The sequence below is a fragment of the Physella acuta genome, unplaced genomic scaffold (genome assembly GCF_028476545.2).
Source record: "Physella acuta isolate Inbredline_101_S28 unplaced genomic scaffold, ASM2847654v3 ptg000041l, whole genome shotgun sequence".
In the NCBI taxonomy this organism is placed as follows: Eukaryota; Metazoa; Mollusca; class Gastropoda; family Physidae; genus Physella; species Physella acuta.
This window is the reverse complement of record NW_026731561.1, coordinates 306,470-327,870: the sequence shown is the minus strand read 5'-3', so window position 1 is coordinate 327,870 and position 21,401 is coordinate 306,470. Positions and strand designations below refer to the sequence as shown.

At 33.0% G+C, this 21,401-nt stretch overlaps 1 protein-coding gene across 3 annotated transcripts in view; it reads right to left on the bottom strand.

The window, feature by feature from the left end:
* LOC131944078 (sodium leak channel NALCN) overlaps nt 1–17,184 on the bottom strand; it is a 31,161-nt gene extending 13,977 nt beyond the window's left edge. The window contains exons 1-22 of one of the 3 annotated variants that reach the window (XM_059304576.1): nt 17,111–17,184; nt 15,511–15,664; nt 13,682–13,879; nt 13,355–13,534; nt 13,030–13,113; nt 12,464–12,612; nt 12,184–12,312; nt 11,884–12,035; nt 11,632–11,774; nt 11,005–11,109; nt 10,442–10,663; nt 10,045–10,212; nt 9,300–9,359; nt 8,761–8,892; nt 6,013–6,153; nt 2,304–2,378; nt 2,056–2,129; nt 1,596–1,847; nt 1,392–1,502; nt 1,139–1,309; nt 361–540; nt 61–181 (exon numbers count right to left, since the gene is read on the bottom strand). In XM_059304576.1, coding sequence (XP_059160559.1) covers nt 61–181; nt 361–540; nt 1,139–1,309; nt 1,392–1,502; nt 1,596–1,847; nt 2,056–2,129; nt 2,304–2,378; nt 6,013–6,153; nt 8,761–8,892; nt 9,300–9,359; nt 10,045–10,212; nt 10,442–10,663; nt 11,005–11,109; nt 11,632–11,774; nt 11,884–12,035; nt 12,184–12,312; nt 12,464–12,612; nt 13,030–13,113; nt 13,355–13,534; nt 13,682–13,792 — 2,760 coding nt within the window. In that variant the 5' untranslated portion in view covers nt 13,793–13,879; nt 15,511–15,664; nt 17,111–17,184. Of the gene's footprint in view, nt 1–60; nt 182–360; nt 541–1,138; nt 1,310–1,391; nt 1,503–1,595; nt 1,848–2,055; nt 2,130–2,303; nt 2,379–5,052; nt 5,191–6,012; nt 6,154–8,760; nt 8,893–9,299; nt 9,360–10,044; nt 10,213–10,441; nt 10,664–11,004; nt 11,110–11,631; nt 11,775–11,883; nt 12,036–12,183; nt 12,313–12,463; nt 12,613–13,029; nt 13,114–13,354; nt 13,535–13,681; nt 13,880–15,510; nt 15,665–16,939; nt 16,979–17,110 lie in introns of those variants that run through there. The other 2 variants (XM_059304593.1, XM_059304586.1) reach the window with 2 other exon arrangements.
* Between the last annotated feature and the right edge of the window lie 4,217 nt (nt 17,185–21,401).

Below are 21,401 nucleotides of genomic sequence, written 5' to 3'. Positions count from 1 at the left end.
CAGATATGATTTCATGGAAGAAAAATCTAAGAAATCATGTGTAAAATGTACTAGTCTGACCTGCAAAACAGGTTTCTCCATGATTCTGTCAACTGGAGTTTCAAACATCATAGAGATGCATGAGAGAATAGTTACAATGATCATGACCCAATCAAGATAGGTAACCAAGCCTAGAAGCTTGCTGGAAGTCAAGCAACAGTTTTAGTGGCATTAGATCATAGCAACAACACTTGATTTTAACATTTTTTGCAAGTTTTCTAGACACTCAATCTTAAATTTAAAACAAATTATGCTTTTTTAAAAATAAATTCTTTGTCTTTAATGTTATTTATAATCTAAGTACAAGGAAAGATAACTTACTGCAGCTGCTTATATTTTGATTTAATTTTTTTCCCTGTTTCTGGATCCCTCAGTATATATTCATATTTAGCATTAACAATCATTTCACAAATTTTTCTGAGCTTAGTTTCTCTCCCCACCAGGAAGAGAGGTGTGTCAAAGTATGGATGGTTCTCTCGTAGATCAACTTCCTGTTGGTTTCTAAAATAATACATGTCAATGCTAGGCCAGGTGCAGACTCTTTTAACATTTACTTAACATCTAATTACTTTTTTAAATATTAAAACTTTTTTTTTTTTAAAATTGCCAATTTTTTTTGGCCAAACAAACAAAAGAATCAAATAAAAATGCTTGATTTATTTCAAGTTTGCAGGAAAAGTAAAAAAAAATAACAGATAAACTCTTTATATTAGTGATAGAAGGTTATACAATTTTTTTAGTATTGACAATAGTGAACAGAAAATAACCATGTTCCAGCTTTAAAATGCTAAAAAATATGTTTAAATAGTACATGATAGATACTGTTATCAGGTGGAGTAAAAATGAAGTATAATGAAAAAGGTTTAAAAGACCCATTATGTCAGAATAAATACTTTCATGGACTATTTTTTGTTGTTGAAAATTTACATAACCTTGATCTATTTTTCAATTAAAGAAATGTAACTATAGTGGATATTTAAAATGTTTACTTTGTAAATTCCAGTTTTTTTTTAAAATTCCAATTCCCCCCCCCCCCCCCCCCAAATAAGGGCAATCTGAACCTACAACAGAGATTAAATATAAAATAAAATCCATGTACCTTTTTTGTTCAGCTTGTTGTTTCTTTTGTTGAATATCTTTGATGTCAAAATCATCCATTCTTCTAGCCCCCATCAAGCTTGTATGAGTATTGACATCTCCATTTTCTTTCATATTGGGGTGAGCTTTCAGTTTTAAGCTGGTAGGTCTGGATCCACCCCTGGTGCTTCGACTTTAAATCAGAGGATTGTTTTTAAACCTTATGATACACAAATCATAAAAGAGTAAGCAATTGTATGTAAAACATGACTGACCTTCTCTCCATGCGAATTTGATGTTGATGTGCTAAAATAGACATTGTTCTTCCCCCAACTGGTACCAGCTGGGCTGAACCCCCACTGATCACTTTCTGTTGATTGGCATCTCTTTTTGAGGAAGAAATTTTTTTTTAAATTTCACAATAAGAAAATTGTTTCTTCATTTGATGTTTTATAAAAACAACTCAGTTATATGGTTACCTTATAATTCCTATGATGGCAGTTTTTTTCTCTACTGTACCTCCACATCTTGTTTCATGCATGGGGGAATTAATAAGCTTCAAGTAAGCTGATTTTAATTCTGGGGAAATGTTTTCCGCTTGCTCCTGAGTATCCACCATAAGACCAAGACTATTTTCCTGGCCAGTAAACTGGCGGATGAAGCTCTCACGTATATCAGAGATGTCAAAGTCTCCAGGCATTTTGTTAAGTCGCACCATTTGAGGATGGTCACTGAAAGGTTTTTAAAGCATTAAAAAAAAAGAAATCTAATTTAAGAACTAATAGTATAAAATTATAAATGATTGTTTTTAAAAGAAATATGTGTTAGAAAATTACAATACATTATTTAAAGTGTATGAAAATAAATGTAACAATTGAATAAATGTTATTGCTGAATAGAAAATGAATGAAACACAGAAATAGCTGGAAAAGTGCATACGGAAATTTGGAAAATATCCTCAATCTAAGTGGTAACATTTCTTGTGTCTCTAGACTCTGCTCTCTCAGTTTCAGCTGGGAACAAGATTGAGATTTTCTTTTTTTTTCAACTTTTTAGTTTAATAGTTTTAAAATGTCTACATTTGTTTATTTTTATAATAGTATCCAGAAAATTAAATTCAAATTTATTTTTAAAATGTATTCCTACAGAAGTTAAAACTCAACATGTACTAGTTAATTATGACTTGCCTGCTTCAGTTTCTTTATGTCTTCATCCAACTCAAGGTTATCCAAAATGACAGCCACAAATAAACTGATGACAATCTAATCAATAGTTATAGTTAAAGCATATTTAGCCTATTTCTTACTCACATTTTTATTATACAATAAGTAGCTAGTATATGTGAAAAAAAAAGTCAAATTAATTATGAGCTGATCATGTTCAAGGAGTACTTATTTATATTAAGTATCTAGTAATACATTATAATACAGAGCTGTGTAATATCTTTTATTTTATTACTCTTACAAGAACACACAAAATTATGAGATCAATAACTAATTGTCCATTTAATAAATATTGATTAAATTATGCGCAATGATAGATATCTAATATTTTAAGGCTTATTTTAAAGTGTTAAAATGTAAAATATAAAACTTCAACAAATATTTGTGATTGATGAGTGCAAGAGTATTATATAACATTATCTCATGCAGGGAGTCAAGTAATATGCCAGCTAGCAAGATAGAAACATGCAGTAACAAAATGTAGGCCTACTGACTTAGAATTTACTCAATACTTAAATTGTTTTTTATTAGTGAAAAAAAGTCAACCGTCATTTGGGTCTGATGGTCCAAAGGGCAATTGAAATAGTTTCTGAGACAATCATTTTAAAGAATAGTGTAATTAGCATTTAGCTTAGCCATAATTACTTTCCTTGACGGATATCAGGTACCCATCACACCAGAGTGAATTCAATACAGCTAATAAATTTCAACCCTAAACTGGTGGCATTTATGTTAGCATTCATTAGCTCTACCACTTGACCATGCAGTCCCAATGTAGTGACTAAATTATAATTCAAAGTAAATGTATGTGCTTGTTAAGCTTTCAGGGAAAAAACAAAATAAATTGATCATGCTTTGAATGGTGTTCTTAATTTGAATGTAACAACAAATAAAAATTATTAGCTACCGACACTTGTATCTTAGTTTGATTTAGTATATTCTATTTTGACACAATATAAACAAAATAAAATGTGTTGCAATATGCACAGTTGAAGAAGGCAGATTGAAGTTACTGTCACAACTCTTAGTTGTGTAAACTGCCTTCTCAATGATTAACTCATCAATGTTTCCAAAATATTAAAACAAGGATAAAAAGCTGCAAACTAAACAGAAGTCATTAAGAGAAGTTGCTTTAAAAAATACCTAAACAGCAGGTGCAGCAAATGATCATTTTCAATTTAATTTGTCAAAATAGGTAGTAGAGTATCATTTAATTTTAAGCTTCTAGTAAACTTTTATTTGACATTCGCTGTATAATTTAAATAGACAACTAGCAACATCACAGAGACTTGAATTCTGCCATCAAAGGTGAAATCAAAAGTAAGAAGGGATAGTATCTGCAGCTTTTATTCAATATCTGTTCGCTTTTTTTTAAAAATAATATATAATAGCAGGGGATTATAGTTATAGTTTAAGTACAGATAATTTTAGGTTTGCCTGTTAACCCTCTGCCAAAAAAATAAATTCAGTATGGACCAGATTCAAATTCTGGTTACTTGTTACCTTTCAGGTTAATATTTAAGTTGTTTGGTCTTAATCATACATTTGCTGCATACTATTATTTTTTTAAATTAAGAAATACAGCTTATTTACTCATTTATTTTTAAAATTGTATTACTGTTGATTTAAGGTTATTAGCCTTATGAAAACAATTTAGTGACTGCTGGTAAAATTTTTAAAGTATAAAACACACAACTTGCAATAACAAAGTAAGTTAAGTGTTTAGGATTTGTAGTACAATTGAAAACTGGTCATTGCTGTGCACCCAAAAAATTTCTAACTTAAAACTTCTACAAAATACATAAATATTGAATGTAATATATGAACACAAGCCATTGTATATTGAATTCAAGTAACTTGGTCCAGTGTGGAGTCGCATTGTCTGGACAGCAATTCTGTCCACATATATTTGTATGGCTGGTTACAGGAGGGGAATAATGAGGCCTATGCAGAGGGTATTTATCATGTTTGGAGAAAAAACAATGAGCTTTTATAAGGCCTAAGCAGACGGTATATCATGTTTGGAGAAAAAACAATTTTTGTGTGTGGAAAGAACAATGACTGCTAAAAATATCATCTAGATCTACATGGAAATTACTTGTTTTCAGACATCAAGAAAGTGTTTTTAAAATTGAAATGACTAGTGTGTTTTAAATTGTATCAATTCGCAGAATTTTTAGGAATAATTTTAGATCATTGTATATTGTTGGTCATTCTTACATAAAATGTACAATGAATATTTAAAACTTAAAAAATTGAATTTATTGGGCAAACAGTAGTGAGTTATGGACATATTCAGGCTAATAAATGGGAAAAAACTGAGAACTTTAACTTTATACTTGCTCAGACAGCATAAAAGGCTCCTACAAGTGCAGTCAAAAGGTATATGACGTTTGAATTTTTATCTTTTTTTGTGTAAATATTTTTAAAATGAGGAAATCAATCATTAGAAATTGTAGTCACATTTCTCAAACTTTGTGTAGATGGTTTAGTGAATTTATTTATACACAACTAGAACCTGAGTCATAATACAAATGAAAAGGTATTTTTGAATACCATGCTAATTGTACTACACATAAAACATGTGCAGCAGAATTAACATAAAAAATAATATCTACCTTCTAACTGTAATCAGCCACACAATGATTGTTTGACTATGACCTCACACACTTGTGAACATGTGACCTTTGATTTGTCTGGATCCTGTACTCACCAAAGTGACAAATAAATGGTAGAATATGAAATAAATGGCCACGAAGGGGGCCACGTTCTTCCTTGTTTGATACATGGTAACATGCATAACTTCAATCCACCCTTTCTGGGTTAGGATTTGAAACATGGACATGAATGCCTGTAATAAGGGAGATAAGTAAAACAAAGAAAAGCATGAGATTTAGACATGAAAATTAATTTTTAAATTGAGGCTCAAGTGGTTATTGGTTGCAAGGCATCAGCATACTCCCTAGATAGTCCGTATTTTAACATTCACCAAATTGCTGCATTAAACTTGTGTATAAGCTAATCTGACTTCAAGCAAACCACTATGGTCCAGTGACAGGTGCTTAAACCTCAAAGATCCTGGTTTTTTGTTAATGTGCTGACATTTTAATAAGAAAATGGACAAAGGTGTTAAAAGTTATCAGGTCAACATTTCCATGACATTAATAACATCCAAACTGCAGAGAGATCTTTTGGTCATTGTTTGGACTCATGATGAAAGACATTAGATTTAGATTTACTACTGTACAAAATGCTTAAGTGCAAGAAACATGCATTGGTTAAAATATGGAATATTCATCATGAAAAAAGAATACCTTTTTTTTAAATTTAAAAACAAAAACTATTATACATTTCTGTTCTCTTTTCTTAGTTACTTTTACGGCAAGAGCCATTGTTTGTTCTTCAAATTTCCAATGCATGATTTATGAAATAAATTAGGAAATTTTAAGAAAGTAAGAGATGTGTTTATTTAAAAAAACCAGTCCAATGCAGTACCAGGTGAAGAACAGTAAGAAATTGTTGCTCATGCAGTTAAATAGTGGTACAAGCTGTAGATATTGTGATTAATAACAGTGGCAGTGGAACATTGGTGGTAGGCAGGAGGACATGGTGCAAGTCATCCTTTTTATCTAATAGTTATGTGTGATGATGCTTGATCCTTTCTGTTACTCACCACATTGACAAACAAATGGAAGATCATAAAATAAATTGCCACTAAAAATTGAATACTTGGGTCGTTCAGACTATTCATTAAGTCAAAGGAAACATCCAGCCATCCTTCAGAACACATGATTTGGAACATGGATTTAAATGCCTGAATAAGATAATTGTGAAAAATGCTACACATATCCTAGTGGCAAAAGTGGAAAATATATTTTCAAATTGTAAAATGCTGACAGAAATTCATATTTAACAAAACATATTTCACTCCACGTTTTTGCAAAAGTATTATGAATCAAATTAAACAATATTTTTTACTAAAAAATCGAACATAAAAACCTCTTGATCCAAAAATGTTATTCGTGAATCTTAGAAGCATTGATACTTTATTTTAATGCAAAGGATATAAGAAGATTTTTAAAATTCTTTAAAATTAAGATTTATCAATTATTTTAGAAAACTGCTTAAAACTGTGACTAATACATTGAGTAGGGATTTCATGCACATAACATCATATCTGTGCACAATGTAGCATTTGCCTAGTTATTAATTCTAGACATGGACATCATGAGGTTTTGTTACCTACAGAAAATGTCATCATATTAAAGCACACATTGTGGGTAGGTTTAAATAACTTGTGATTGAATCAGTGAAGGGGTGCCCTTTTTCCCAATATATACATATCTAGGGTGGCAAAACAAAGCACTCTCCAAACATAACCACAGGCTAAAGCAAGAATTTTATTGATTTGATGAAGTTTAATTTACTAAATCCTTCATTAGGATACTATCATTATTCTTTCCTCTCAAATATAATGAAGGTCAATCACTTACACACATGGGATCAATACTTCAGTTCATTTTTTTTTAAATCTGCATTGTTAGATAAGTGAAAGCCATTCAATTTACTAAAAAATGCTGTAAAGATTTTTTTTAAATTATAAAAACAAATGATTAAACTTATAAATTAGATGAGTGTTGAAACTAGTATTTGGAGAAAATTTTATATTTGAGTCATTTTAATTTCAATGTTGTATCTGAAACATACAGAAAGTTATACAAGCAAAGCATACTAATTATTTACAAAGCTTATGTAAGAATCAAACTTTTATGTCTTGCTAAAAAAGAAATTTTTATCAACGTTTGCACTGACAGCCTTTCTAGATACATATCTATTAAAGCAATAAAAGTAATCCATAAAATAATGGTGAATGTGCAGCTAAATAGTGTAAAAATAAAAATGGATTAAGTATTATTTAATATTTTATTGCTAGCTTTTCAAATACTAACACTTAGCGATAAAGAACTAGAGATCTGCAGAATAATACGTTAAAGAGCTACAGGACAACTTTCTGCTGATGAAGCAATTAGGAAACGATGGGCTTGAATAGGGCACACTCCATACAAACAGCCAACCTCCATCATCAGGCAGGTAGGCATTAAGGTAGAACCCCCAAGGTGAACAAAAAAAGTTAACCAAATTTGCCGATGCGACTCTACAAAGCTGGGCTACACTTGGAGTCAAATTGAGATGGCACAGGACAGAGGACTCAGGGGATCTTTACTTGAAGGTCCATACAGTAGCAGAGGTGATGATCAGTAAAGATGGTTAAAGGTCTTAAGATTTGGAGTGATTGTTTGAAAAGCTAGAGATCTGCAGTGCTTGAACTATGTAAGGAAACATGTATGAGAATATGCGTAGTTACAACTTTGTGAGAATATAAATAGTTACAAGAATAAATGTGGTTCCACCCATGTTAAAATACATGTTTCACCCATGTTAAAATGCATGTTTCACCCATGTAAGAATACATGCAGTTTCACCCATAAAAGAATTCATTTAGTTTCACTCATTTAATGCAGGTAGCATCACCCATATAAGAATAAATGAAGTTTCACCCATGTAAGAATACAGTGGTACCTCAACATAGGAGTTTAATTCATTCCATAATATTGCTTGTATGTCAAGTTGTTTGAATCTCAAAACAATTTTCTCCATTTATATTAAACAAATGCTATTAATCCATTACAGCCCCCAAAATGCTAACCCATTTGTTTTTTTTAATAAGAAAAATGTTTTTATAAATACTGTGTTAAACCATAATAAAGAAGGTATAGAAATAAACTGGTTCTACAAAGTCTATATTCATTGGAAATCAGCTGACTTGAGCTAATTGATTTTAAGCTTGTGTATGTGTAGGGTGGAGGAGCTTACTCTATACTTTTTTAAAATTCTTTTTATCACTACATGCTAATTGCTAAACTTTATTCCTGAATGTACTAGAACTAAAATTCAATCAACATAGTTGAACATAAATGATAATTGAGAATTTATTTATTATTATTACATTTGCTTTTCTCCTCACTAATTTTTGTTCCTTTTTTACAGAGATTTAGTCACTTTCACATACAGTCTGTTAAGAAGGTTTGCTTCAACCCTCCTTTTAGAATGTTGCAGAAATGAGTTAGACAAGTGTTATTAAATAGTTGCAAAGCATGATCATCAGTAGCAACTTTTTGGGGTGTTTCTTGTCCATGAATTGTCAAACCTACCAATTTGGATCCCTGTATCTCAAAACTTTGTAACTCAGAGGTAGAAAATAGCTCGTATATAGAGGTATCAATGAACATATAGTTACAATACATGACAATCTTTTTAGTTATTAAATGCTATTTTGATAACTGCTTAATAGATCATAATACACCTTGGAAAACTAAACTTTGAAAGAATTTTTAAGAAATGTAAAATGCACAAGTTTTACCTGTTTAAAAGTTTGAAACTTGTCGAAATCTCGAATAAAACAAAACAGTTGTAAGCTGATACTTGAGGCAATAATCAGCAAACACATTGTAAACAGGATCAGGCTACCAAGCTTTTTAGGAGGACCAAAGATCTGAGGGATGACAAAATTATCTACTTGGTAGATATACAAATATGTATAAAAATACTAATAAGAGATACCATGTAGACTATTAGTGTTGTTTGGTTAAAACTGTTAAGAGAGAAGAAACTTCTATATTACATTTAGCTCTAAGTAAGACTAATCAGTTACAATGGTTACAATGAGCTGGCACAGTTTTTATACATTCCTTAGATTTGTGTTAAATTATTATTATTATATTCAGAGGGCAACAGCAAATTTAATTCGCTGATAAAAAAGAAATGAATAAATCTTCCCACAAATGCTTTTTACTTCACCATTGAACAAGATTTAAAGGTTCACTTAGAATTGTGTGTGGTTTTCTCATGTAGGAATACTTAATTCTTTAAAATAAGAATAGAATTTAAAACAAACTGTACCTTGAAACAGAAACCCTCTAACATTGGAGATGCTTTAATTAAGCGAAAAAGTCTCATCACCTAAAAAACAAATGAAAAGAAACTGATTTTTATTTGTTTACATTCAATTTTTAACTTTCTAGTAGTAGTAAACTATAAGAGGTCCCCGAGCCTTCCACCTAATGCTGCATGTTTTGTCATCACAAATATGAACATCTAACAATCCTGCACTAAGGATGATTTAGTGCTCAGCTAGCAAAATAATATTTTTGTATCAGTGGAATGTTTAATATACACTTATAACAGTCTATTTATGTACACATTAAGATTTTTTCAGCTTGCATAACGATGAATATTTAAATATTTTCAAACAGAATTTTTTAATCAAATTTTCTTAACTGTTGTTTACATATAGACACTGTTATTTACATTTTTATTTACATATCAACAGTTTTATTTACAAACACTTCAGTTGTTTTACTAATTGAGGTTTACTTTTACCTACTTTCCAAGTCCTTTAGCATATTGTTTTCTAAGCTTCCTATGTAATAAATGATGGAGGAAAAGAGTTTACACTTTCATGGCAGTGTGCTTGGTTAGGGGGTTGGCAGTGATATGGCATTTATTAGTATTTTTAAGAATAAAAAAATTAGAGACTGGAAGAATTGTCCTTTTAAGGTACTTGGCAATTTGTTATGTATGATTATAAAGGTAAAACAAATGCTAAAGTTGTTAGACATCAGGTGAAAACAAAGAAAACATTAACCTGAAAGCATGTAAATGCTGAACGGTACAGTTCAGGAATGATGTGCATTGCTGTGCCAATGACCAAAACTAGCTCAAACACATGTAATGATCTCTTCAAGTAACCTTTCAATCCAAGGCACCAGATTTTAAAAAGAGCTTCTAATGAGAAGAAAATGGTCAAAACAACCTGAAATGTAACAAAATAGTGCATTTTATGGCCAGAAACACATAGCCTAAGTTGTTTTTTCTTTAATTTCCTATAGAGTCTTTCTTTTGAGAATGAAAAACAAATTCTGAAATATATTGTTCATTGTTAATCATTATAAAATAATAAAATGACCTCCTAATCATCATAAATAAATCAATATTTTTAATTAGTGCACATTATTTTTTGCTTAAACAATTCAAGCATTTACCTGTGCAAAATAAAAGCCATCCATTTTATCGTCAGGCAACTTCTTATCATGGTCAAAACTCAAACTAGCTGCAATGCTTGCATCAATAAGCACAAGCAAAAGTATAATTGTATGAAAAAAGTTGGACCTCAACACACGTTGAAATATTGGCGGAGCTAAACCATTAGTTTTATTCTCGTCTACCATAACAAGTTTCCATGATCCACCATCGTTTTGAATAACCTGAAATAACATTATTTCATTTTGTAGTTATAAGAATAAATGTATTTTTTTATTTTGGAAACTGCTGTTTAGTGCTGATTATTCTAGCCTCTATCTTTTACAGTAGTTACAGTAACTTTTAAAATTAGACAAAAAAAATTATGTTGAAAAAAACATTTGTAACCTCAAAATATAGTCATATCAGAATTTTTTAAAACACCAATAATGTTAAATTTTTTGGTTAAAATGACTGAAAAGTGGAAAATGTAAAATGAGCCAGAACACACTGGTCAAAGAAATTTTCATCGCCTGCTCTACTGACCATCAATAACAAGGGAGTATTAAGCTGCTAGTACGGTTACCTGACTAGCATCAGATTCTGCTGTTCCTCCTCTAGAGCCCCACATCTGCTGGAACTGAACTCGGATCTCAGCAAAAGTTTCTATTATAACTGCTATAAAAACATTCTAGAAGAAAAAAAGAATATTGTTAAAAGAAAGACTGCAACACAACACAAGTGAGAAGAAGTAATGCTTGTCACATTGCATATGCTATGTCTTTTCATGCATGTAAATTGCATTAGCCTTAAGTCAGCATAGATGGTCTTATGCAAGTATAAGATAATTAGGAAGTTAGCACACTTTAACATCATTATAAAAGTGCAAAAATTATACAGAAATTTCATAGTAATTTTATTTTTAAAAATGTAATGCTAAAAATATTTTTATGCAAGACTTTGATTATGCAATCTAGGTTGTATTTGTGTGTGTGTATATATATATATATATATATATATATATATATATATATATATATATATATATATATATATATATATATATATATATATATATATATATATATATATATATATATATATATATATATATATATATATATATATATATATATATATATATATATAATTCTCCCTAGCTTAGATAATTATCCTATAACCATTATTGGAGAAAAATAAAATGGCACTTTACCTTAACAAGCCAAGCAAGAAAAAAGATGAGAGAGACAAAGTAGAGATAAGCTTTCCATGACTGGAGACTATCAATGGAATTGTACATGAGAAAGACCCAGCCCTCTTGTGAAGCAGCTTGATACACAGTAAATACACTAGTGGCTGAAATTAAACAGAACACATGCACAGCTAAAGAAATATTTTCTAAAAATTTTTAATAAATTAGATTATATTTTTCAAACATTATCTTCTATAGTTAAGAATTATTTACGTAGGTGATCAAATCCGACAAAACCCATTATTTCTGGACTCATGGTCAACTCTAGACAAATCATTCCTTCCTGACAATGATAACCAGAATTAGGCTCAACATCTGGAGAACAAAATGTGTCAGGTACTGCCAAATCAAAGAGAGTCACATTTCTGAAAATTAAATGAGTTCAAAATTAAACAAAGAATTTACCCTAGTCTGTTATGTTGACATTTTTTTAAAGTAATTGATTCACAAATATTTACTTCAAAACTAAACATTTGAAGCTTTTTTTAGGGCTAACAAAAAAAACCAACTTACCCTGGTTCTGTTCCATTCTTAACACAACGATATTTCATTTTCCCAAAAAACTGAACCCCGAGAAATCCATACAAAGACATGAAGAACAAAAAGAATATTGTGACATTGTAAATTTGTTGACTCGATCGTCTGAAAACAAAAAGCAACTTAGTTTTTGCTGTGTTGTAACTATCAAGTGCCAATAGCTGAGTATAGTAGTTTACATTAACAAAACATTTTCTCCATATTTGGCAACAATGAACATGTGTGAGCAGAAAATGAAATGTTTTAAAGGACTTACTTAAATATTGAATTGATCCTATTTTTAGGCAGCTGAAACTTTAAAAAATTCCTGAACACTCTTACAAGGATCAATGGTCGTGGAGAACGGATAATTCTTATAATGGCAGCGGCTGAGTCAATACTTGGTTTCTCTACAATCTCATACACCTGAAATATTTTTTAATATAACGTAATTACTCAAATGGTTATTCTTCTTTTTTCATTATTGTAATATTGGGCGGGGATTTACTCCAACAAAGTTAAGTATTACTTGTCAAAATGTTATCATATGGCCAGTCGACTCTAACTTAAGCTTGCTTTCCTTTCTATATGTGCTTCTGTAGCCGTTGTACACCCAGGAACAATCAACAAGGCAGCAGTTGTTTGATTCTGGAGTTTATTCTCATAGATGGGTTGCTGTCCCCAGTTATCAAGCCTCTACTGCCAGGGATCTGAACGCAGGCCATTTAGTTAGTTAGTAATCAAAAGCTCTATAGGCCGACTATGCAGTCCCCATTACTCAAAAGAGTATTAATATTATTATACATGTATAATAGGTCCTACTACAGTTTTTAGAAGACTAACCTGTAAAATAACTGATCCCCATAAACACATGACCATCACTCCATCAAACTGGCACCATCTATCTCTTAAATATGGTGCTTCTCCCTGGGATCAAAGAAAAATGTAGCTGTCTTGAAAATGTTACAACTATGTTACAAATTTGATATCTAAGTTCTTGTTAATGAAGATAGTTCTACAAATTACTTCATACATTATGTGTGCATAAAAAAGGGTATCACAAGATAATAACATGGTTAAGTTTTTAAATTATGCATTAAAAATTAATGACTGTTTATGTCTAAAATAGTTAAATAGCATATTCTGGACTATCATAAAAAACACCTACCTTCCACACTCCTCGAATGTGCATTTTTGCAACCATTTCTGCTGTGAATAACACCATGATAATTAAGTCCAAAGCAAATGTGATATAAAGCAACTGGTCCCAAGATGAAAACGTTATTGGTGTATTCAGGCTTACAGAAAGCATACTCAAAAATGCACAAACACGAAGAAGTCTGCGTACCTGTTATAAAAGTTAATTTTTTTAGCTTAATTATTACTTAGAAACCAAAAATAGATATTGATTAGTATTATTCTAAACAATGTTAGTATTAATTTTAGCACATAAAGCCACTTACAAAAAACTGCATTTATGAAACTTAATTCTTACCCAACTCTTGTTAACCCACTCTATATCTGCATTATCATTTAGATTTTCATCTGGACCATAATCAGCCATTGGCATGCCATCTTTAAAACTTGTTTTGCGGTTCACCAACATGCTTTATTGCTGCCGAACAACTGATCTCAAATACAACCTTCAAGTATAATCAAGTGTTGCTGGTTGCCATTTTCACTAATCATTAAACTGGGGAAAAAGAAGCAGGAAAAATATTACCCTAAATAACAATAGTAAATTTAATTTCCAACAGACATTTGTTTCTGTTAGTTAAATAACCATTAAAATTACAAACTATTTATTTAACCAATCACAATCAGACAAATATGAGTTGTTCCACATAAAAAAAACCTCATAATGCAAATAGGTCTAGTGCAGGGGTCAGCAACCTTTTGAGACAAAAGAGCCAAAAGTTACAATTTACAAGATCTCCCACCTTTTAAAGAGCCACTAAAATTTTAACTTCAACATTATGATCTTTGATAAGGATTAGGTATATATATGTATATATATATATATATATATATATATATATATATATATATATATATATATATATATATATATATATATATATAATGTAGGTGTGTGTGTGTTTGTTTCTGATTGTCTTTTATACATTACTACACCTTTCATTTGATCTTCATAAAACTTTGAAAAGTTGTTGAGAATACCCCTGGTAATATTCATAGGGGTGGATTCGGTTTATAAAGATAAATGTCGATTGCGGATTGACACCGTTCATCCGATCGTCATGGAACTTTTGAGAATAAATGAGATTACTCCCGAGTAGATTTCTGTGAAAAAAAAATTCTTATGGGCAGCGCCTGGGAGGGTGCGATTTTCGTCAATACATGGTTTGGCGCCCAGAGTTCCAGAGCGGGTATTTAGCACTTGGCACCCTTTAATCTGGCGTCCTACATAGCGGGTAAGGGATACTACTATATTCAGCGGCAAAACTGCAACAGGCGCAGTCGCCGGCACTTCGTTGATTGCGCGACCCGAAGAGCCTGCGAGCACTATGGCGCCTACGTTCGTTTTAAGAAAGGCTATACACTAAAGACACGATGGGCAACAGTAATCGTTGACTTAATTGAATCAGGCGCGCCCTCCGGCGCTTTTGGCGCTCCGAGCTTACCCGTGAGCACCATGGTGTTCATTTTCGATACAACGAGTTGCTATAGTCGCTCACTAAATCGAATCAGGCGCGTCCTCCGGCGTCTTTGCAGGGTGCAATTTGGCGCTATCCCTCGAGCACTACGCGCCTAGGTTAGTTTTAAGGAGCACCATTCATTATTGTTAATCCGGCACACGACACATGATGTTTAAAAATTGTGTAATCGGGTTCACATGAGCGCCACTTTCAGTCCCCTTCACTTAGGCGTTGATTAGGAGTGATTAAAGATGACATAACGGTGAGTGGTTAACTTACACTCAAGTCTTTCATACAGCACGCCCCATGGAGAGCTGGGTTGTAGTGTAGGTCAACCCGTGCCCCGATAAATATGATCCAAGCACAGGCATTGTTTACATTTAAATAACTCGGTTTTAGAAAACAAGGAAGTACATTGAAAAATGGAGTATCTAAATATTCTAATAGAATAGCGAGTATTTATTGTTTATATTTATTATTATATAGTTCAGTACCGAGTGTTGCATACTAATATTTTTATGAGTTAAAAAAATATTAATATTTGTGCATGGAGCTGAAGAGCCGCACCTCGACGTCCAAAGAGCCGCATGCGGCTCGCGAGCCGCAGGTTGCCGACCCCTGGTCTAGTGCAAATTTTTTTTTTTGCATAAACAGTTCTAGTACTTACCTGTGCAATATAAAAGCTATCCATTGTAGTGGGGGGAGGGCTCTTTGCAACAATTAAATTTTAATGCTGAATGAATGTTCTCTCATAAAGTAGTCCACTTATGACTTACTGCCTTTCTTCTGTCTCACACTCTAGCAGTATCTAGCTACACTACCTGCATTCAAATGGTGAGGAAAAAACAAATCAAATAGTAGGTTATATGTATCATTGTATAGTGTAGTCTACTATATACTATCTAGTACTATAATTCCAGACACAAAATGTTAAGCTTAATAGCTATTTTTGTTAGAGATGTGCACAGCTTCACTATTTGTATAAATAATCCTGGAATAAAATAAACATTTAAGACAGAATCATATTGATTATCAAGTATAAATCATTTATTAACCTACTACATTTAGCTCTACTCTATGTCTATGGCCCAATCTATACTACAATAAATCCTAATATATAAAAGCCCTTGTCCGCACTTCTCTCTCTGTGTCCACAACATTTTTGAGGCGATGGGATCAGTATATGGAGAACTTAAAGATACAGACTTATGTTGAAAATAATATGTTGGATGTTTTCAATGTATAAACTAAATTTTGTTTAAAGAAGGAAAATAAAAATAAAGGCATATTTAAATGTAGAAACACATTTTTAACTATGAAACCTGAAAAGTGTTTATTGTTGAGACAAGAACGTAAAAAAAAATGACGTCACATGTTAAATGTTTAAACTACGGAAAGTACACAAAACTAATGGCGTCATCTTCCAATTTTAAAATATGAAGAAATGAACTATTTCATTAAGGTTTGATATAGATCTATAGATCTACTTATCAAGACGTATGCTATGAAATGTAAACAAATTACTTTAAAAAACAGCATAGATGTCTAATTACCATTGAACAGCTGGGTTTTTAATGGAATCATTAATCAGTGTGTACAATTAATATGGTGTTGTGTTGACTAATAATCAGTGGCGTAGCGAGGTAGGGTGTCACCTGGTGTGGCACTTAATGGTGTCACCCCCAGAGGCGTAGCGACCCTTCCCCGGGGACAAACTGTCAATTTTCAATTTGCACCCTCCCTCAAACTTTCGATTTGCATCCCCCTCCCTCAAACTTTCAATTTGCAACCACCCCTCAAACTTTGGATTTGCACCTCTTAAAAGACTATTTAACACTCGAATTAATCATTTAAGTAAGTGGAATTATCATTTTTCTCTCTATATATTTTGCTATTTTTTTGCCTCGGTGTCACCCCCCTAAAGACTTAGTATTAAGTATACTTATACTAGATCTATAGTGTCATAGTGTCTACTAGTACTCTATACTCTATACAAATACTAATACTTTGGTAATAGTAATACTGTCTAGTCTAGATTTAATAATACTAGATCTCTAATACAGTAATCGTCTGTAATGGTTAGATAAGATACTCACTCTAAGTCACTCTAAGACTATTTACTATTTAGACTTTAGACTAAGTTTAATAGTAATAATTTAGTAATAAATTATAATGGTCTAGTTTAAGTTTAAGTAGATCTAGATCTATTAATATTAATTAATAATAATATTAATAACCTCTTGGTTCATTTTTTTAAAAATACTAACATTTAGATAGTCTAGAATCTAGATATATCTAGATCAGTAGGTTGTGCCTAGATCTAGATTTAATTCTGTTTTAAGAGTTTTAATAAATCTAGGTGAGTACTTGTTCTAATAATAGATCTAGATTTACTTGAAGTTGTAATCTGCTCACGCTTGCCAGCTTTCAAGAACCGCTAAGATCATTTATTTTTAAAATTTTTATTTAGATCGTTATTTATATACATTACATTAATTGTAATCTGAATTTTTTGTTAAATTATATTTTATTATAAACTCATTTAAATCGAATATAGAAAACACAAATTTACGCAGAAATAGTTAATTTAGATTTTAAGCATTTTGTTATCTGTGCTTTTAGCTAAACATCACGTTAAACCCTACGATTGTAAAGCCATTCTGGCAAACCATGCGAACTTACTTTTGTAGTAAAAGGCCTGACTAAAGGTAATTAATTTGTTTTAACTATTGAATAGCTAAGTAAGTAAGTATTAAAGCCTATATTTGTGGTGCGGTAAATATTTTGTAATATAGCCTGTATAATATCAACAATAAATAAAAACATGTATTAAAACACTTTTACAATAAGTTAATAATTAGGGGTCGTCCATATATGGCGTCACACTCCTAGAGGTAGGGGGTTGTGACCTTGTGTGATAACGGGGAGCTGGTCAGATAGTGTGGCGATATTATCTTCCGTTTTTCTTAGTGTGCCCAGCCCTATTGGCGGGTTTTGATGGGAAGCTGTTTTAATTAGTACTTTTTGCCACAGATGTTTACAAAAGATTCTTGCTGGCAATCTTATTTTGAGGATGCGACATAGACATCGGGTTGCGAAGGTTTGTTATCTGTTGATGTTTGATTTTGTAACCATCCAGGTCTCTGAGCCATACAGTAGTTAGCAGCGGTAGCGTCGATAGGTCGGGTGTAACCCCGTGCGGAACCTCCCCCACCGAATGAAAAAATATTGTATACAGTGCCGGCGCCAGGTTATTTAGCGCCCTAGGCAAAACTTATTAAAAGCGCCCGCCCTCGCAATTTTTTTCGTGCCCCGTATTATCAGAGGCGTAGCGACCCTTCCTTGCGCCCGGGGACAAACTTTCGATTTGCACTCCCCCTCAAACTTGCATTTTGCACCCCCTTCCCCTCAAACTTTCGATTTGCACCCCCCACCGTCAAACTTTCGATTTGCACCCCTCAAACTTTCAATTTGTTTTTCCAACCCATTTTGGCGCCCCCCCTAAGAACAGCGCCCCAGGCAACCGCCTAGTTCGCCTTATAGGTAGCGCCGGCCCTGGCTATATATCTATATATATAAAGCAATGTATGTCTGTTTGTCTTTTATGCATTACTACACTTTAATCCGATCGCCATGAAACTTTGGGAAGTGGTTGAGAATACTTCACAGGGGAGGTTTCTTCGGAAAAAAAATATTTCCAATTCGCAGGGGAAGGTGCAATTTGTTTTTTCTCTTTATACGGTATATAAAAATAAAAGTCGATTGCGGTTTCACACCGTTCATCCGATCGCCATCGAACTTTAGGGAGTTGATGAGAATACTCCAGGTGATGTTTATGTAAATACATCTTTTTTTTTTTACTTTCGCAGGGCGGCGCCCAGGGAGGGTGCGATTTTTCTCCATATACCGTATATAAAAATAACAATGGTAGGGTGCGAGTTGGCTTCGAACAAAAATTTCAGTTTCGGCCCCCAAATGTTCACATGGGCCGCTGAGGGGCCTGTAATATATATTTTTTTAATAATCAGAAAAATTAACCAAGGTTAGATTATTAACTGTTTTGTTTCCTTTTATCCATAAAAAAATCCAAACAGTTTCGTCACTTTGCGAATGATGCAATTGGCATCTATTTTTAGACAATCCAATCAGAAATTAAGATTGAGCTTCTAATAATACCCCATTACTAATGCAAACAAATTGCATCAGTCACACTAATGTTTATAAACACGTCAAATAACTTTTTTTCTATGTGTTAAAGAAAAAAATCCCGTTGATTAGTGTAACTTTAGCGAATGACGCAATCTGCATCATTGTTTCAGGATGCTATGTGGCGCTCTGGGTTATCCTGTGAGCACTATGGCGTCTATGTAGTTTTCAGGAGCCTTGGTGTCACCCCCCCCCTAAATGGTGTCATCCGGTACGGTCCGCACCCCTCCCCTCGTCGCTACGCCTCTAGTTCTACCTCATTATTTCTGTGAGTGATTAAACTTCACTCAAGGTTTTCCTGTGGTAGTGTAGGTAAACCCGTGTCCCAATATTTATGATTCAAGCCCAGGCATTGTTTACATTTAAATAACTCAGTTTTAGAAAACAAGGTCAAGCGTCTAAGAATATATGATTGGTAACGCATTGATGAAACCGTTGTTATATTTATATATTTCGACAGACTTACTTCTATTCCCGCGGCAACGTGCGGGGACGTGTACGCTATATATATATATATATATATATATATATATATATATATATATATATATTTATATATATATATATATATATATATATATATATATATATATATATATATATATATATATATACTAGCGTGCTTGTTTGACGAAATATTTCATAAGGATTGATGCAGCCTTTTATGTCTTCGTCTTATCCCCCGTCTTTGTTTATATACATACACTTTAAACAATGTATTAGAGACGAGACATCGCAACGAATTGAAGATAGTAAAGCAAACAGTAAGCCAAGCTAAACAAGAAAGTAGGAACAATTAAACTAAGCAAAGATAAAATATTCACATTTGGTTTGAAAAACAACAAAAACGCTAGCTGGCAACTACCGGAGCGAGAACTTGGTAAGCTACTTACTTTAACAACTTACAAGCCCAATAGCCATCTGAAACTAACAAATAAGATTAATTAAGGTAAACTAATTTCTTCTACAGAAGATCAGCTTGGAAGATGAAAGAAAACATTTTCAACAAGTTCTTAAAAGACACAAACACAACATTCAAGACCAGTGTTTCTTAACCCTGGTTTGATCGAACCCGAGTTTCTTCAAGACAACTCTCCGGGGAGGGGGGGGGAGGGGGGGGGGGAAGGCGAACAAGATAGAAGTTATGTAGAAAATATATACTTTTAACAGTGTCCGAACCTACCCTACCCCCCCCCCCCCCCGAAGAAAGAAGTCTGGAAGAAACACTGGATATAACCCGTTTCTGCGTGTCAATCGCAGGGGTTCAGCGGAGGTCAATACACACGCCCGACTCATAGTCATATGATTTGCGATCGGATTTTGTCAGTGCGGACGATATACAGAGTTTCTTCCACCGAAAATTTTTTACCGCCCCCCCCCCCCCCCGAACGAAATGAAATTTATATAATTTATATAGAAAATATATACTTTTAACAGTGTCCGCCCCCCCGAAGAAAGTTTACCGCCCCCCCCCCCGAAGATTTCAAGTGCCCCCCCCCCCCCCGGAGAAAAAAGTCTGGAAGAAACACTGACGATATAACTAGCGGCCTATGACAGTACAGATACGACAGTGCAACGACACGACATGGTAATAAAGTGCGCTAGAACGAGATATTTCTATATTGTGGAACCCTTGACGTCACGATCAGTGGCGCTGCTAGGTCGGGTGTCAACCGTTGCGGCACCTCATCTTGTCACCCCACCCCAAGAAATTATATATAGGCCAGAGGTGGGTATGTCGTACCGACGAGCAACTCGTACCACTCTCATTTTACGTAAGTTGGCTGATAGACAATATCCGTAACACTTTGAAATTGTTCAAGAAAATGAAATCTATGTGCTGACCAAAACATTCGATCGTAAAAGAGAAGAGGTGTAAATTTTTGTGTTTTGTCACTGTTCGATGTAATGTTATACTCTCTTTCTAAACTGTATATTATAAAACTACAATAAATACGGCTGACAAGGTAAGGAAAAAGCCAAGTGCAGATAGATCTAGATGTCTGAAGAGGAAAAAAATCATTTTGTCTGGAGAAGAAAAATATCACCAAACAGGTGTAGCTGTGATGTTGAACAAACAAGCTTCTGATGCTCTGCTCTCATGGAGACCAATTTGTGAAAGAATATTGTATGTTAAGATTGGGATAATAAACCGGGAGTGATCTCTTTTAAACTTTCTCGAATACTCTTATATAACACTACGGGGAATGGCACCTCGGGATAGAGATATGATTTTTAATACAGGTAAAATGCGCAAGCAGAATTTTGTGCAAGCAGAAATTCGCGTACATGGAGGAATGCGCATAGAGAAAATTGCGCAACAGAATAAAATGTGCATTCAGGTAAATGCGC